Genomic DNA, 16,380 nt, shown 5'->3' with positions numbered 1-16,380 from the left:
GTTCCTGGTATCCAACCCAAGTCATAAGTCTTTGTGACAGGAGCTATCTCAATCATCCCCTTTAAAAATCAGAACAACCACACAGCGAGACTGTGTCTCAAAGCCAGACCATATAAGCATGGTCTTGACCTTTTGGTCCTCTCATGTGCTGAAGTCTATAGGCTTGTACCTCTGAGCTGCCACAGTCCCTCCACTCCCTCCATCTTCTGTACAGAAGCCAGAAGAAGGCGCCATATCCCTGACCTGGAGTGATAGAAGCTATGAGGTGCCATGTAGGAATGGTATCAGTGTCAGTCTCTCTGAGTTTTGCTGGAGCTAGCTCTCTTTTTTTCTTCTGAGATAAAGCATGTATGTCTGCTTGTATGTCACACCATGTGTGCTTGGTACCCATGGAAAACAGAAGAGCATGTCAGATTCCCTGGAACTGGACTGTCAGATAAGTTGTGAGCTTCTTATGGGTGCTGGGAATCAAACCAGGCTCCTCTGGAAAACAGCCGGTGCTAAGCATCTCCAGCCTCCTGACTAGGGACATTTAGAAAGAAAGGGAAGTATGGAGGTCTTCAGAGCTTTCCTAGGGGAGAGTTAAGGCAGATAAAAATGTGAGGTAGTGAGATGAAGAAAACTGCAAAGGAACTTTGTATAATGAATGAAAAGGATTTTGTGTTGCAAAGGAAGGAAGAGACAGAGGGAAGGAGGGAAATTAGTGTATATAAATCAATTTAAAAAGAATAATCAGGGATGGAGAGATGGCTCAGTGGTTATGAGTACATACTACTCGCAGAGGACTGAAGTTTAATTCCCAGCACTTATTTTGTGTTGCATACAACACCTGTAAGTGCAGCTGTCGGGCAGTTCCAGCACCTCTGGATCTGATGTAGTTGAGTAGAGGCCATGCCTGGCGTTGATGAAGTTCTGGGTTAACCTCAGCTTGGCATAGACTGGGTGTGGTGGGGAACAGCTGTAATGTCAGCACTTAGGAGGCAGGGCACATCGGGAGTTCTAGTGCATCCTTGGCTGCGTGTTGGCTTTGAGGCCAGCTGAACATTATAAAACTAAATTAATTTTGTTTTTTGAACATTATAAAACTAAATTGCCTTATAAAACTAAATTAAATTTGTAGGATAATTGGAGTAGTTCCAGATGCTTCAGGTGCCACAAGTCCCAGTGGAGGAAACTCTGCTGTCAGCCTGGCCTTGTGTACTTTGAAGAGCAATGTTTATATGGATTTAAAGGTTCTGGCATGCATGTTTAAAAGATTGTAAGGTGTGCATGGTGGTATTTGCCTGTAAACCAGGCACTCAGGAGGGTGAGGTAGAAGGATTGTTGAAAGTTAGAGGCCAGTCAGGATTACATTGCAAGACTGTCTCAAAGGCAAGGTGTTTCCATGTGGTGACCCCATGCCTGTAATCCTACCACTTGGGGGATGGGATTTAAGGTTATCTTTGGCTACATAGCGATTTTGAGGTCAGCCTGGGTTACATGAGACCTGCTTTTGGGAAAAAATAGAGAGAGGGGAAGCATGGTGGCACACTCCTTTAATCCCAGGCACTTGGGAGGTGAGTTCACAGTGCCAGTCTAGACTACCTAGTGCATTCCAGGACAGGCAGGGCTATGTATACTTATTCATTTACTCTGTAAAATTAAATTACAGAGTCAGGAATGCATGTTTTGCTCTTATTTTTTTGAAACCTAGCCTTGCTGTGTAGCCCAAGACTTAAACTCATTATCCTGCCTCAGCTTCCACAGTGCTAGGATTACAGATGTCTGCCAGTATGCCTAAGACATTTTTTTCTTTTTACAAATTTAAAAAAAAAATTATTGGGGCTGGAAAGATGGCTCAGTGATTAAGAGCACTGACTGCTCTTCGAGAGGTCCTGAGTTCAATTCTCAGCAACCACTTGGTGGCTCACAACCATCTGTAATGGGGTCTGATGCCCTCTTCTGATGCATCTGAAAACAGCTACAGTGTACTCTGTGTGTGTGTGTGTGTGTGTGTGTGTGTGTGTGTGTGTGTGTGTGTGAGCGAGCCTGTTTGGAAAGTGGGGAGCAGACACACACACACACACACGCACACGCACGCACTCACACACATACATACATATATACATTCATACACATATATATCATGTGTATATATACATATATTTATATATTTAAGAAAATTATGTATTTATTAAGGTTTCTATTGCTGTAAAAAGACACCATGACCAAGGCAGCTCTTATAAAAGAAAGCATTTAATTGGGAGTTTGCTTATAGTTTCAGAGGGTTAGTTTATTATGGTGGGTGTGTGGCAGCCTGTTTGGTAGCTGTATCTGAGAACTGTATACATTCTGACCCACAGACAGTAGGCAGAGAGCCACTGGGCCTGGCGTGGACTTTTATGAAACTTCAGAGTCCACCCTAGTGATACTCTGCCTCCAAGAATTCCACACCCACTCCCACAAGGCCTCATCCTTCAAATCTTTCTGAAATGGTTCACCAGTTAGGGACTAAGCATGTAAACATGAGTCTGTGGGGTTCACTCTCACTCAAACCACCAGTGTTTGTCTACACTGATGCATGCCTTATGTCTGTAGAGGTCAGAAGAGATCCCCTGGAGCTGGAGTAACAGGTGGTTCTGAGCTGCAATATGGGTGCTGGGAATTGAACTTGGGACCTTTACAATAACAGCCGTGGTTCTTAACCTCTGAATTACTTCGCCAGCCCCTACTTTGGACATTTTATAACATTTATAGTTGGTGAAATGTAGTGTTAATTATGGGCAGAGTGTGGAGCAGTGTTTTCGATTATTCTAGGAGAACTTCAGATGCATTCCGAAGGGGAGTTACCTTTGCTGTCATCAGGCAGTCAATCTGCAAAACCAGGTGCCCAGCCTAGGAAGTCATTCCAGTCAGACGGTTCTGCCTTTCCTCAAGAAAAGCCCCTGAGACCTCTGGTTCGCCAAGCTGAGGAAGAGATGGAGGATGGTGGACTTTTCATTCCAACCGGTAGGCTTTCTTTTTCTTTGTAATTAAAACAAAACAAAACAAAAACAATTTTATCGGCACCAAAGCAAGAGACTGTTGAAGTATAGAGTGTGTGTATAGTGACTGTAGTGTATATAATGTATAAGATGACGTCGGATAGCTGGGGTTTTCTGTTGGGTAATGGCAGCATCTGGAGTGCACTACCTAGAGTCAGCCTTGTCTTCCCTTTCAGTTACTATTTACACCTGGGTGGCAGTAAATCCTGACTTCCAGTAGCATGTGTCACTCAGCCTACTTGCCTTCATAAAATGAATGAATGGGGTCAGATGTGTTCCTTTTGGTTGTTGTTTTCTGCTCTGTTATACGCATGAGATTCCTTCATACTGTCGAAAATCGTAGACTTTGTTCTTATTGCTGCTTAATGTTTGGTTGTTTGAATTCTTTTTGTTTGGGGATTAAACACAGGACTTTTGCATGCTTTCTTTAAAGCAGTGTAGCCCCCTCTCCCACCCCCAGGCGTCTTAGCCACATTTTCATTCTTTCTTGTTGGTAAGTAGGAGTGTTTGCAAGTCAAGGTGAGTGGGTGCTGAACTTCATAAGAAATGGTCACAGTGGTCAGGCCCAGTGCTGTGAGCCTGGAACCCCAACACTTGAGGGTTGGAGGAAGGTGTGGTCCAGGCCTGTAGGTACAGACATTGGCCTTGGGCAGCTAGGCTGGGCAGAGAGCCTTTAACTCATTGCCCTGCCCCTCCTCACCTCTGCTCTTCATCAGGCACTGCAGCTAGCAGGTGTGTCTGTCAGCTTGCTCTGGGCCGTCCATTTTCCCCTTCTCCTTCTCTGTTGTGTTTATATTTTGAGAAAGGTTGTCATGGAACTCCGACAGGACTGGTGCTCAGTTTGTAGCCAAGGGCATTCATGACTCTTGTGGTTCTACCCATGAGTGTTTAGAGCTAAATGTGTGTCACCATTTCTCACTATCTGTGCTTCTGGGATAATAAGCAAGTGTTTCGTGCGTGCTAGGCAAACTACCATCTGCTACACGGCCTAGGCCAGTCCTCTCTTCTCCTGAGGATTAAAGGTGTTTGGCACTGCCACCCAGCTTTATAGAGTTTCTTGAATCTGTGATTTGGTCCCTGAATGTCTTGCTTTGTAATCCTAAACAGTGGGGATTACAGGTTTATGTCATGCTGTATATCAAACCCAGGGGATGTACCATTGTGCCTAATTTTTGTGTGGTTGCTGGGGATTGAACTCAAGAGTTCCATGCTTGTATGGTAAGCACTTTACCCATTAAGTGAGCACCAGCTTTAATGTGGGGTTTCTTTTAAGATTTATTTTTATTTTATGTTTATGAATGTGCCTGGGGCTTGTAGAGGCCAGAAGAGTATGTCTCGTCCTCTGGAACTAGAGTTAAAACAGTAGTGGGCTGCCGTGTGGGTGCTGGGAACTGAACCTGGCTTCTGTGAAAGAACAGCTAATGCTCTGAGCCGTATCTCCAGCACCCAGTGTGCTTCGTCTCAAACATAGAAGATGCTGTTAATCTTGATCTTTGGTATCTCCTTATTTTCAAATAGCAGCAAACTAGAGATACCAGAAAAGAATTTGCCTTGTTCATATGTTTGTGATTATCTCTTCTAATTTGTTAGAATCTTATAGCCAAGTTTTCCCGTTTGTCTGATTATATGGGCTGCTTTTCTGTAGAGTAAGGATACTTTACCTCCCTCTCTTTTGTGTAAGTTCAGAGAATATATTTAAGTTATTGTTCCTTGTTTCCTTTTTATAGCACAGTGGTATGATAATGGAACGTTGTGTTGTTGTTGTTGTTGTTGTTGTTGAGTCAGGGTTTCTCCAAGTAGACCTGGCTGTCCTGGAACTCACTCCATAGACCAGGCTGGCCTTGAACTTGCAGAGATCCATCTGTCTCTTGCTCCTGAGTGCTGAGACTGAAGACATGCACCATTATACTCAGCTGATAAATTATGTTTGTGAGCCGGGTGGTGGTGGTGCACGCCTGTAATCCCAGCACTATGGGAGGCAGAGGCAGGCAGATTTCTGAGTTCGAGGCCAGCCTGGTCTACAGAGTGAGTTCCAGGACAGCCAAGGCTATACAGAGAAACCCTGTCTTGAAAAAAAGAAATCCAAAAAAACAAAACAAAACAAAACAAAAAAGTTTGTGTAGTATATTTCATTGGCTTTAAAATACTTGGATAAGTTTGTTTTGTTTAATTTGCATCAAATTATTAATGCGTGGTTAGCCATATTTTACAAAAGAAAATATTGGAGACTCCATTCCCATGGTAACTTTGTTAATATGTTAAATTGAGACCCAAGCCTAGGATTTCTGACTTTATCTGATCTGTATGGAGTAACTGTTTCACTGCAAAGTCTAGAATGAGAATGTTTGGCTTCAGTATGTGATTAATATCTGGTGTACTGCCATTTACCTAAAATCTAGCACTTTGGAAGATCAGAAGTTGAAGGCCAGCCTGGGCTAAATATCAAGGGTCCTTTGTCAGAAACAAAACAAAAAAAACCCCATTATTTCTTCTCTATAGCCCCTTTGTGTATGTGTTTGGTTTTGGTTTAGTTTTTGAGACAGGTTTTCTCTGTGAGGCTGTCCTGGAACTCACTCTGTAGACCAGGCTGTCCTTAAACTCAGAAATCTAACTACCTCTGCCTCCCAAGTGCTCGATTAAAGGTGTGCACCACCACTGCCCGGCTGCTTGTTTGTTTTTTAAGACTAAGTCTCATGTAGCTCAGGCTGGCCTTGAACTCCTGATTCTCCTGCCTCTATTCATCAAGCACTGGCATTATTGGTGTGTACATTTAAAAAAAAAGATTTATTTATTTATTTTATGTACATGAGTACACTATATTCAGACACACGTGAAGAGGGCATCAGATCCCATTACAGATGGTTGTGAGCCACCATGTCGTTGCTGGGAATCAAACTCAGGACCCCTGGAAGAGCAGCTGGTCTCTTAACCACTGTGCCATCTCTCCTGCCCTAGCAGAGGTTCTTTATGTAGTTCATTACTATGTACCCTGGTGGCCTGGAATGTGTGCTCCTCCTGCCTTCTTGTTCCAAGGTGTTAGAGATTTGCCACTATACCTGGTTGGGATGCTTCTTCTCTGTTTCACTTTTCTAATCTGAACAACAGGAAAATTAATAGTCTCTATCAAATAGGTTGCCATATATGTTTCATGAGTGTCAACTTTTCCCCTCCCTTCCTCCCTCCCTCCCTTCTTCTTTCCTTCCGTCCCTCCTTCCTTTCTTTTTTTGTTTTTGTTTTTTGTTTTTTGTTTTTGTTATTTTGAGACAGGGTTTTTCTGTGTAACCTTGACTGTCTTGGAACTCTTTTCTATAGATCAGGCTGAGATCTACCTGTTTCTGCCTCTGCCTAGAGATCAGCTAGGATTAAAGGTATGTGCCAGTACTACCTGGCTTGTGTCAGCTATTTTATTTTGTTTTTTCAAGACCAGGTCTCACTATTTAGCTCTGACTGACTGTTTTGGAAATCACTGTGTAGACCAACCTGGCCTCTGCTTCCTAGTTCTGGGACCGAAGGTGCTGACTACCAACACTTAGCTGAGGGTTAGCCATTATGACCAGTACCATAGTACTTTACCAACTCATGATAAACCATCACTGCCACATCATGGAGTTTGGTTTTCAAAGTCAGCAGGCAGGTTGGTTTTCTTTCTCAGCTGGTTTGGACCTAAGTTCCTAGAGGAGTATTTTAGGAGATTTTGGTCATGTTCTTCTTGGTTTATTTGCAGAAGAGCAAGAGGGCGAAGAAAGCGATAAAAAGAAAAAAACTAAAAAGGGTACCAAGAGGAAGCGAGATGGAAAGGGCCAGGAGCAAGGGACGATGGCATACGACCCGAAACTGGATGACATGCTGGACCGTACCTTAGAGGATGGCGCCAAGCAGCACAATCTGACAGCAGTCAATGTCCGAAACATCCTGCACGTGAGTACCGTGGGCAGCTACTCAGTCTGAACAGACACCTCCATAGAGTACAGATACAGATGCCCTCGGCTCCTGCGTGATGGGCAATTTTGACCTTTATGTGTGACAAAATGTTTTACGTCCTGAGACAGCTTTCTTTCTGCAGTCAGCACACATGTGTTGAGAAGATGAGCTACATATAGGTCCTTCTGTCAATTGATCAATAATGGACCATGTCAGAAAAACAGCTGTAGTAGTTGGTAGTGCTTTGTACATATGTAAAGAATGTCTTTGAGAGCTAGCAGAGTATTTGCTTACTATGCACGAGAATGGCCAGGGTTCTATCCTTAGCAAGATTTAAAAAAAAAAAAAACCAAAAAACAAAGAACAAGAATGCCTTTGATACCCAATGTCTTCCACTTCTTACCCGGGTCTGCATATCCCTGGTTCCAATAGCAGGTAAGGGATGGGGCCATTTGCCCCTACAGTGTTTCAAGGATTGCATCTGTCTTCTTTATCTTTCATTGCCTCACTTGACCCCAGGTTGAGGCTGCTTGAGAATCTAACTACCGTTTATCCTCCACAAAAGTCTAGCCGCAGAGTTACATACAGTTGAGCAGTCCAGATGACCAGTCCCTTGGCCTAAGGTGGGTTCCTCTCTCTCCTCCAGGAAGTCATCACAAATGAGCACGTGGTGGCCATGATGAAGGCGGCCATCAGTGAGTCAGAGGACATGCCGCTGTTCGTGAGTAGCTTCTTGTCTGTCTTTCCACACCATGGAGGCTTTCCAAGTGCGGAGGGCATGGAGAAGTGTGTAAACAACCTGACACATCTGTCTTAAAAGCAACATCATAATTTTTATTGACTGCTTTGTTCTTGTATGTCCCTTCTTAGGAGCCTAAGATGACACGCTCTAAACTGAAGGAAGTTGTGGAGAAAGGAGTGGTATGTGTTCTGAGTTTTTCTTTATCGTGGGAAGTAGAATCTCCTCCTGGGTTATTCATAGAGAAGGAAGTCACGAAGTTTTGGTCTGGGTTTGCCTCTTGATAGAATTCTATGAGCCTGGGATTATAAGTGTGAGCCACCCCACGTGAGTCAAGGGCGCCAGGTCTCATCCTGGTTAGTGCTCCTTTCTTTTTTTTTTTTTTAAAGATTTATTTATTTATTATATGTAAGTACACTGTTGTTGTGTTCAGACACTCCAGAAGAGGGCATCAGATCTCATTATGGATGGTTGTGAGCCACCATGTGGTTGCTGGGATTTGAATCAGGACCTCTGGAAGAGCAGTCAGTGCTCTAACGTGCTGAGCCATCTCTCCAGCCCCCTAGTGCTCCTTTCTTGTTGGTTGTGAAGTTTTGGCGGTGTGGTGGTGGTGGTGGGCTGCTTGAGGCAGGTCTCGTGTCATGACCCAGGCTAACCAGTATCTTACCGAGTAGCCCAGGTTCTTCTGAGCTTCGGACATTCTTCCTCTAAGCCCTGCGAGTGCTGGGGTTATAAATCCTCTATAGATATTTTAGAATACTGTGCTAAGAGACAGTCGATCCTTATGTCCTACTCTAGTCTTACTAAGTAGATGGCCCCTTCTGATTATCAGTAAGAGGAAAAGCAGCTCCATGTTACTCCTTGCATTCCTTTTGATAGGTAATCCCAACTTGGAATATTTCACCAATTAAGAAAGCCAGTGAAATTAAGGTAAACTTAGAAGTAGTCATCGTTACTCTTTTTCCAAAATACTTCATCAGTTTTGAAACATAACTATTTCCTGTGTGTTCACTACTTTGTAGACCTGTCTTTTTTTATTTACAGGTTTGGATATTTTTCATTCTGTTCTGCCTTGCCTTATACCTTGGGGCATTATACAGATACTGCCTGTGTTTTTGACGTGGCTGTACATTAGACTCAGAATTATTTTTCCCCTAATAGCTTCACTTTACTTTCCAAATGTGTGTGATCTGTGCTTTTCCTCCATTCCTCCCTGCTCCTTCCCTCCCTCTTCCTTTTCCCCATCTGTCTGTTGCTCGCAGCCAGAGCCTCAGGCATGGTGAGCGTGCATTGTGCCTCAGCTTCCTCTTTGTTATTTTATATTTATATTCATTTGTGTGTTGAGCGGAGGGGCACCTGCCATGGCTTCTGGAGCTTAGATGACGGACAGACTGTTATGGGAATTGTGCTCTCCTTGTGCTGTACTGGTCCTGAGGGTTGAAGGCAGCTCACTCGCTGTGCCTTTAGCTGCTGAGCCATCGTTCTGTACCCCCACCCCCACTTTTTTGTGCGTGTTCCTATTAAAGCAGCCTCCCCAGTTTGTGGATATTCACCTTGAAGAAGATGACTCCTCAGATGAAGAATACCAGCCAGATGAGGAAGAGGAAGATGAGACAGCTGAAGAGGTCAGCGGGTGCTCTTTGTAGTAGAACGTGAAGCTGGGCTTCATAGGAAGGGCTGACTTGGGGAATTAGTGTTGTTACCCATTCTGGAGAAATGATTGAGGCGTGCCTCTCTTTCCTAGAAATTACTTTGTTGAGAGGTGTTTTTGTGTTCTTCAAACTTCCTAAATATTTAAACTTACATTATTAAATGTATCATACAACACAAAAGTGAACTATAGTTTCAGTACCTGGGAAAGTGCAGGTAGGAGGACCAGGGAGTCAACTTTATCCTCAGCTAACAATATGTTCTAGGCTCTGTCTTAGAAACCAACAGACAGCTGGGCGGTGGTGGCGCATGCCTGTAATCCCAGCACTCTGGGGGGCAGAGGCAGACGGATTTCTGAGTTCGAGGCCAGCCTGGTGTTCAGAGTGAGTTCTAGGACAGCCAGGGCTGTACAGAGAAACCGTGTCTCAAAACAAAACAAAACAAAACAAACAACAACAAAAACCAAAGAAACCAACAGACAGGTTGTACCCCAAACCTGAAGTCTTGATAATAGCCACTTCTTTATAGTTTCATCACCTGTAGACCTATCGCCTAGTGTGAACCTATATCACCTGATGTAGACCATTATGTACTATGGTGTAAGTTTTCCTGTTTATGAGCTATATTATTGTTGTTACTATTATTAATTCCTTTTACTTTTTTATTTTTGAGAAAGGGTCTCATTTTGTAACTGTGGTTAGCCTAGAGTTCCCTAGGTAGATCAAGCTATCTCAACATCTTAGATATCCTCCTGCCTCTGCCTCCTGAGTGCTGGGATTACAGCTGTGTGCCACCATTGTTCTATTTCAAGAAAGGTTTTCTTCTTCTCCTTTATTTTTGTTTTTTTGTTAATGCCTTACCCTTTAACAGTTTATAATGAGATGAGGCTAAAGATTTGATTCCTGCCATCTCTAGGCTATTAAGTCATTGAAAATTCATTTTTTCCTATGGCATCATATGCATGATATATTCTCTCTATGACACATATTATATATGTGTATATGTATATATGCGTGTATATAGATGTATGTTTGCACCACAGTGTGGTGGTGGAGATTAGAGGACATCCTGGTAAGAATAGATTCTTCCCTTCTACCATGTGGATCTTGGGAGTTGGACTCAGGTCATCAGGCTTGGTTGCATACTCCAGGTCATCTGCTGTGCCATCCTACCAACCCAAATCCCAAATGACTGGTATTTTGTGCTTTATTTTGTTGTGACATTTGGTGCTCTGGATAGAGGTTGGGCACACACATGAGAGCGCCCTGGGTTTGTTTTAGAGCTTATTGGAAAGTGATGTTGAAAGCACTGCTTCGTCTCCACGGGGAGTGAAGAGATCCAGACTGCGGCTGTCTTCTGAAGTGGCCGAGACAGATGAGGAGAGTGGCATGTTGTCAGAGGTAACCAGCGTCAGTCAAGAGAGACTTACACATTAGATGAGCACTGGCTGCTTTTTATAAGTAGCTGGTCTATCAGTGGAATTTTGGGTTGTATTTTTTCAGTTTCTCAAGTGAATGAACTATTAAGAGATGACTGAGACCTAGTCATGGCAAAGAGATTTTCTGAATTCTCATGTTTTACATATTATCTTTAAAGCCAAGTAGTGTTCTGTTTGCTTCATTGGAAATGAGATGCTAGCTAGTCAGATCTGTGTTGAAGTTTGCCATTCGTCTGTTTGCATCTAGAAAAGAGGAAAATGGCCACATTAAGTGCATGTGGAAGAACTGCCTTTCCCTCTCCCTCCTCTCTTCCTAACACGGTGTCCTTTTCTAATCAGGTTGAGAAAGTTGCCACCCCTGCTCTCAGGCACATCAGTGCTGAGGTGGTGCCCATGGGGCCTCCACCTCCTCCAAAGCCAAAGCAGACCAGAGATAGTACTTTCATGGAGAAGCTAGATGCGGTGGATGAGGAGCTGGCGTCAAGTCCTGTCTGCATGGATGCTTTCCAGGTAGGCTTCGCCATTGAGTTGCTGAGAGAATAACTTACTTTCTGTTTATTTACTTTCTGTTCAGAGAGGGCAGTGGGGCTGACAGAAAGAGTAGTTTCTTAAGTGTCCTGCTATTGTTTGTCTTCGATTGTCTTGCTTTGTGCTGTTTTTCTCAAGTAAAAATGTGGTGCTTTTGTTGTTGTTGTTGTTATCATTATTATTAATTATTATTTTGGTTTTTGAGAGATCACTCCCAAGTGCTGGGATTAAAGACACCCAGCCTGGCTTTGTTTCTTTCTTTTTTTAGAGACAGGGTCTTAGTACGAAGTCCTTGAAGGAAGGCTTGGAACTTCATATGTAGACCAGTTGGCCTTAAGCATCAGGCAGTCCACCTTCCTTAGCTTCCTCCAGTGCTGGGATGAAAGGCACACACACCATGCCAACTGAGAATGACAGTTATTAAGAAAGAAAACTGTGAGCCAGGCGGTGGTGGCGCACGCCTGTAATCCCAGCACTCTGGGAGGCAGAGGCAGGCAGATTTCTGAGTTCGAGGCCAGCCTGGTCTACAGAGTGAGTTCCAGGACAGCCAGGGCTACACAGAGAAACCCTGTCTTGAAAAAACCAAATCCAAAAAAACCAAAAAAAAAAAAAAAAAAAAAGAGAGAAAGAAAGCTGTGGGGTAATATTTAAAATAAGCTGACAAGATAAGCTGTGCATAGTGGTAGATACCTTTAATCCTAGCACTAAAAACAAAATTAAAAAAAGGTAATGTGAAGTTAAACCTAGAATGTTTGAAAATATTTACAATTTACAATATTTACAAACTACATTTTTGATAAGAGACTTACAACTGCAATCAGTTTAAAAAACTTAAAATTCTAGAGCTGCAGAGATGGCTCAGTGATTAAAGCAATTGATGCCAGGACTGGTGGTGGCACACCCCTTTAGCTCTGAGTTCAAGGCTAGCCTGATCTATGCAGTGAGGTCCAGGACAGCCAGGGCTACACAGAGAAACCCTGTCTCAGAGGAAAAAAACAAAACGGAACAACCCAAAACCCCCAAACAAGCAGGAACCCTGGCTGCTCTTCCAAAGGACTGAGCCACATTTAGCTCACAGCTGCCTACAACTCCAATTCAGGGGATCACACACCCTCTTTTGTTCTTCATAGACAGTGCATACAAATGTATTTTGTTCATAAAATACCTATATGTAAAATAAAAATAAATTAAAGGCTAATAGAAAGGTTCACAAAGTTATTTGGTAATGAAGCCTGACAATCTGATTTCATTTCCTAGAACCCTACTCTTCAACACACACACACACACACACACACACACACGTGCAGCAGCCACACACACACACACACACACACGTGCAGCAGCCACACATACACCCCCCCAGACACACACACACACACACACACACACACAAAGAATAAATAAATAAATTTTAAAAAAATCCTTGCTGAACCGGGCGGTGGTGGAGCACACCTTTAATCCCAGCATTTGGGAGGCAGAGGCAGGCAGATTTCTGAGTTTGAGGCCAGCCTGGTCTACAGAGTGAGTTCCAGGACAGCCAGGGCTACACAGAGAAACCCTGTCTCAAAACAAAAACAAAAACAAAAACTCCTTGCTGAGCATGGTGGCACATGCCTTTAATCCCAGTACCGAAGAGGCAAAAGCAGGTATATCTTTCTGCATTTGAGGCCAGCCTAGCCTGTATAGTGAATTCCAGGCTAGCCAAGGCTATGTGGTAGCCTGGTCTAAATAGTGAGTTCTAGACCAGAGACATAGTGAGATCATGTTAGAGTCATTTCAGAAATGTGGGGATGATTTGTCATACACAAATCAATAAATTTAATGTATATTCTAAATGAACTTAAAGATAGAAAGCACATGCTCATATCGATAGATGTGAAAAAGGTCTTTGACAAAAACTTAACTCTTGATGAGAACAGCAGTGAAGGAAGCACGTATCGGCATCGTAGCCTGCATATGTACACCTACCTCCAGCATCGTGGTGAATATAGAAAACTCAGTGTATTTCCACTAAGATCAGGAACAACACAAGGTGTCCACTTTCCCACCCTTGTTCAGTATAGTGCTTGAAGTTTTAGCTACAGTAATAATGGAGGACAAAGAATTAAAGAGATACAAAAGAAAAACGTACATTCTGTACTTAAGAGACCTTAAAGACTTCATGTGCAAATTCTTAGACCTAACAAGCATATTCAGCAAAATGGCAGTATACATCTATCTGTTTCATTTCTTTATATATCTATCTAATCATTGCTGATTGATTGATTGATTGATTGAGATGGTACCATTCTCTGGTCAGGAACTCACCAAGCCCACGCTACCATAATACCTATCTCTTCTTTTCTTTTCTTTTCTTTTTCCTTTCTTTTCTTCTTCTAAGAGGCCATTGGTTCTTCTGGAACTGGAATCATAGGCAGTTGTGAGCCACTTGTGGCTGTGACCCAAGCCAGGCCCTTTCAACCACAGAACCATCTCTCTGTCCCTCCCTTTCTTTTTGTACTGGAGATGGAACTCTGGTCCTCATGCTTGTGTAGCAAGTGCCTTCCTGAACCATCTCCCCAGATAGCACACAAAACTAACATAGGAAGAGCAAAACCTTGTTTGTACCAATGGTTAGCATGCTAAGCAAGAGATCAGAAAGAATTCTGTCCACACTTCCTGGGTGGTCTGGGCTTAAATAAACCTCACCAAGGAAGAGCCTGTGTAGTGAGAACTTTCAGACGTTGGAGAAACAAATTAGGGAAAGCACAGGATGACTCTCACAGACAGGCAGGGTTAGTGTTAGGAGCATCTTCCCAGCATAGGTGCACATCACACACAGTCCAGTCCAAAGTCCAATGCCAGTCTTCACAAAGATGGAAAAATGTTAAAATTTCTATGAGGGTTTCAGAGACTGCTCAGTAGTTAAAAGAGCTTTTTGCACGGCCATGAGGACCTGAAATTGGAACCCAGCACCCTTGTCCTCATGACCAGTCTGGCTTAGTTTAGTGTGTGTCTATAACTCCAGGACTGCAAGATGGGAGCAGAAAGAGCACTGAGATTTGTAGACTGTCACCTAGGTAGAAAAAAAAAGTGTCTTAGAATCTCAGCAGGGCAATAACCAGTTCAAGACTAACCTGGGCTTAAAGTAACAACAACAATAACAATAACACAAAAGAAATTGAAACCACAAAACAAAGTAGAAATCAAAAGTTACACATAAATGTTTATAGTAAAAGAGTTCTTTTTTTTTTAATGGCAGTGTTTCTCTGTGTAGCCTTGTGCTCATTCTGTAGACTAGGCTGACCTTAAACCCAGGCATCTGCTTGTCTCTTTTATTACCACCTCCTGGCAAGCAACAGATTCTTAGATTCTTAGATTCTTAGAGTGTTGGTCGTGAGCCTAGCCTTTAACAGCTGAGCCATCCCTCCAGCCCACAGCAGTTCTCAGTAGTCCTAACAGATATGCACCTCTTTTCATCTAGGATTTGGTAAATGAGTAGACAAAATATGGTATCATAGGTGCAACACTACTGGGCACTGGGCAGATGGGATGACCTTTGAACTCATGTAAAATGCAAGCACTCTGAGACAGGCTATGTGCATTGTATAATTCCTGTACATAAAATCCTGTACATAGAGACAAAATCTTGATTAGTAGTTAGGGTGAATTGGAAGGATCTAGGAAGGAGTGACTACTGTGAGTATGGGCTTTCTTTTGAGGATATTGAAGGTGTAGCAGAATTGGTTATGCTATATCATTTTGTGAGTATATTAAAGTCCACTCAATTATACCCTTTAAAAGTGTGGATTGTATGTTACATAAATTATATATCTCAAACATTTATATCTAAGTGTTCTTTTTTTTTTTTTTTTTTTTTTTTTGGTTTTTTGGATTTGGCTTTTTCGAGACAGGGTTTCTCTGTGTAGCCCTGGCTGTCCTGGAACTCACTCTGTAGACCAGGCTGGCCTCGAACTCAGAAATCCACCTGCCTCTGCCTCCCAGAGTGCTGGGATTACAGGAGTGCGCCACCACCGCCCGGCATCTAAGTGTTCTTAAAAATGTATATTTTAAAACTGATGACTGGGTTGGAGAGATAACTCAGGAGTTAAGAGTACTGGCTGCTCTTGTAGAGTCCCGGGTTTGGTTCCCAGCACCACACTGTTGCTTCCAACCATGCATACATGCCGGCAACACACACACACACACACACACATATACACACACACACACACATACACTCACACTCACTCACTCATGAAATAAAAAGTAAATTTGAAAAAAAAAATAGCATACTTACTGGAGAAGATGTCATGATCAGGAATGTGGTTTTCTCCAGGCAGGCTTACCATTGTACTCTGGATGTGCTGACCCTGTGATTTCTCCAAACTCGGCAAACTCCAATGCATAATTCGTGGTAGTGAAAGACTGCTTTTATAATTTTCCCTTAAATGTTTAATAAAAAAAATTCAGACAATCAAATCTTACAGGAAATAAAAATGAGATTAGGAAGAAAGTAAATCCACATTACTGTGCCTTTTTTGCTTGTTACGTTTTTGTTTGTGGAGACAGGGTCTTACCATACAGCCCTGACTGGCCTGGAAGTCACAGAAATTTGCCTCCCACACACCACCATTCCTAGTCAGGAAGACAGCAAACTTACACTGTTTTGAGGAGAGATATAGCAGTAGGATGCATGGCAGAGGGTGCAGTCTGGAGAATTTAGAAGCATTCTTTTCACAGCCTGGATGCTTTCTCTTTCTGCTTTGCCCAGCCCATGGAGGATAGCCTCATTGCCTTCCGAACACGGTCTAAGATGCCCCTGAAAGATGTCCCTCTGGGCCAGCTAGAGGCTGAGCTTCAGGCGCCAGACATCACTCCGGACATGTATGACCCAAATACAGCTGATGATGAGGACTGGAAGCTGTGGCTGGGGGGCCTCATCAATGACGACCTCGTGGAAAATGAGGGTGAGTGATTTTGTTTGCAGTTATCATCTACTTTGTTCTACTGTGTGTATGTGTGTGTGCCTGTGCACGCGCATGCATACACATGGACTCAGGGACGCACGTGTGACTAGTGCTGCAAATTATAAGCTTTAA

At 43.0% G+C, this 16,380-nt stretch overlaps 1 protein-coding gene across 9 annotated transcripts in view; it reads left to right on the top strand.

Annotated features, from left to right (window-relative positions):
* Gon4l (gon-4 like) overlaps window positions 1-16,380 on the top strand; it is an 83,117-nt gene that overhangs the window by 20,025 nt on the left and 46,712 nt on the right. For 6 of the 9 annotated variants that reach the window (XM_052180097.1, XM_052180098.1, XM_052180100.1 and 3 more), the window contains exons 3-11: window positions 2,797-2,988; window positions 6,748-6,941; window positions 7,591-7,665; window positions 7,815-7,865; window positions 8,563-8,613; window positions 9,210-9,308; window positions 10,614-10,733; window positions 11,111-11,281; window positions 16,053-16,248. In XM_052180097.1, coding sequence (XP_052036057.1) covers window positions 2,797-2,988; window positions 6,748-6,941; window positions 7,591-7,665; window positions 7,815-7,865; window positions 8,563-8,613; window positions 9,210-9,308; window positions 10,614-10,733; window positions 11,111-11,281; window positions 16,053-16,248 — 1,149 coding nt within the window. The remainder of the gene's footprint in view (window positions 1-2,796; window positions 2,989-6,747; window positions 6,942-7,590; window positions 7,666-7,814; window positions 7,866-8,562; window positions 8,614-9,209; window positions 9,309-10,613; window positions 10,734-11,110; window positions 11,282-16,052; window positions 16,249-16,380) is intronic. The other 3 variants (XM_052180101.1, XM_052180099.1, XM_052180102.1) reach the window with 2 other exon arrangements.

The sequence above is a fragment of the Apodemus sylvaticus genome, chromosome 4 (genome assembly GCF_947179515.1).
Source record: "Apodemus sylvaticus chromosome 4, mApoSyl1.1, whole genome shotgun sequence".
NCBI classification, from domain to species: domain Eukaryota; kingdom Metazoa; phylum Chordata; class Mammalia; order Rodentia; family Muridae; genus Apodemus; species Apodemus sylvaticus.
Note: the sequence above shows the minus strand (reverse complement) of the source record. Positions and strands in the feature narration are given on the sequence as shown.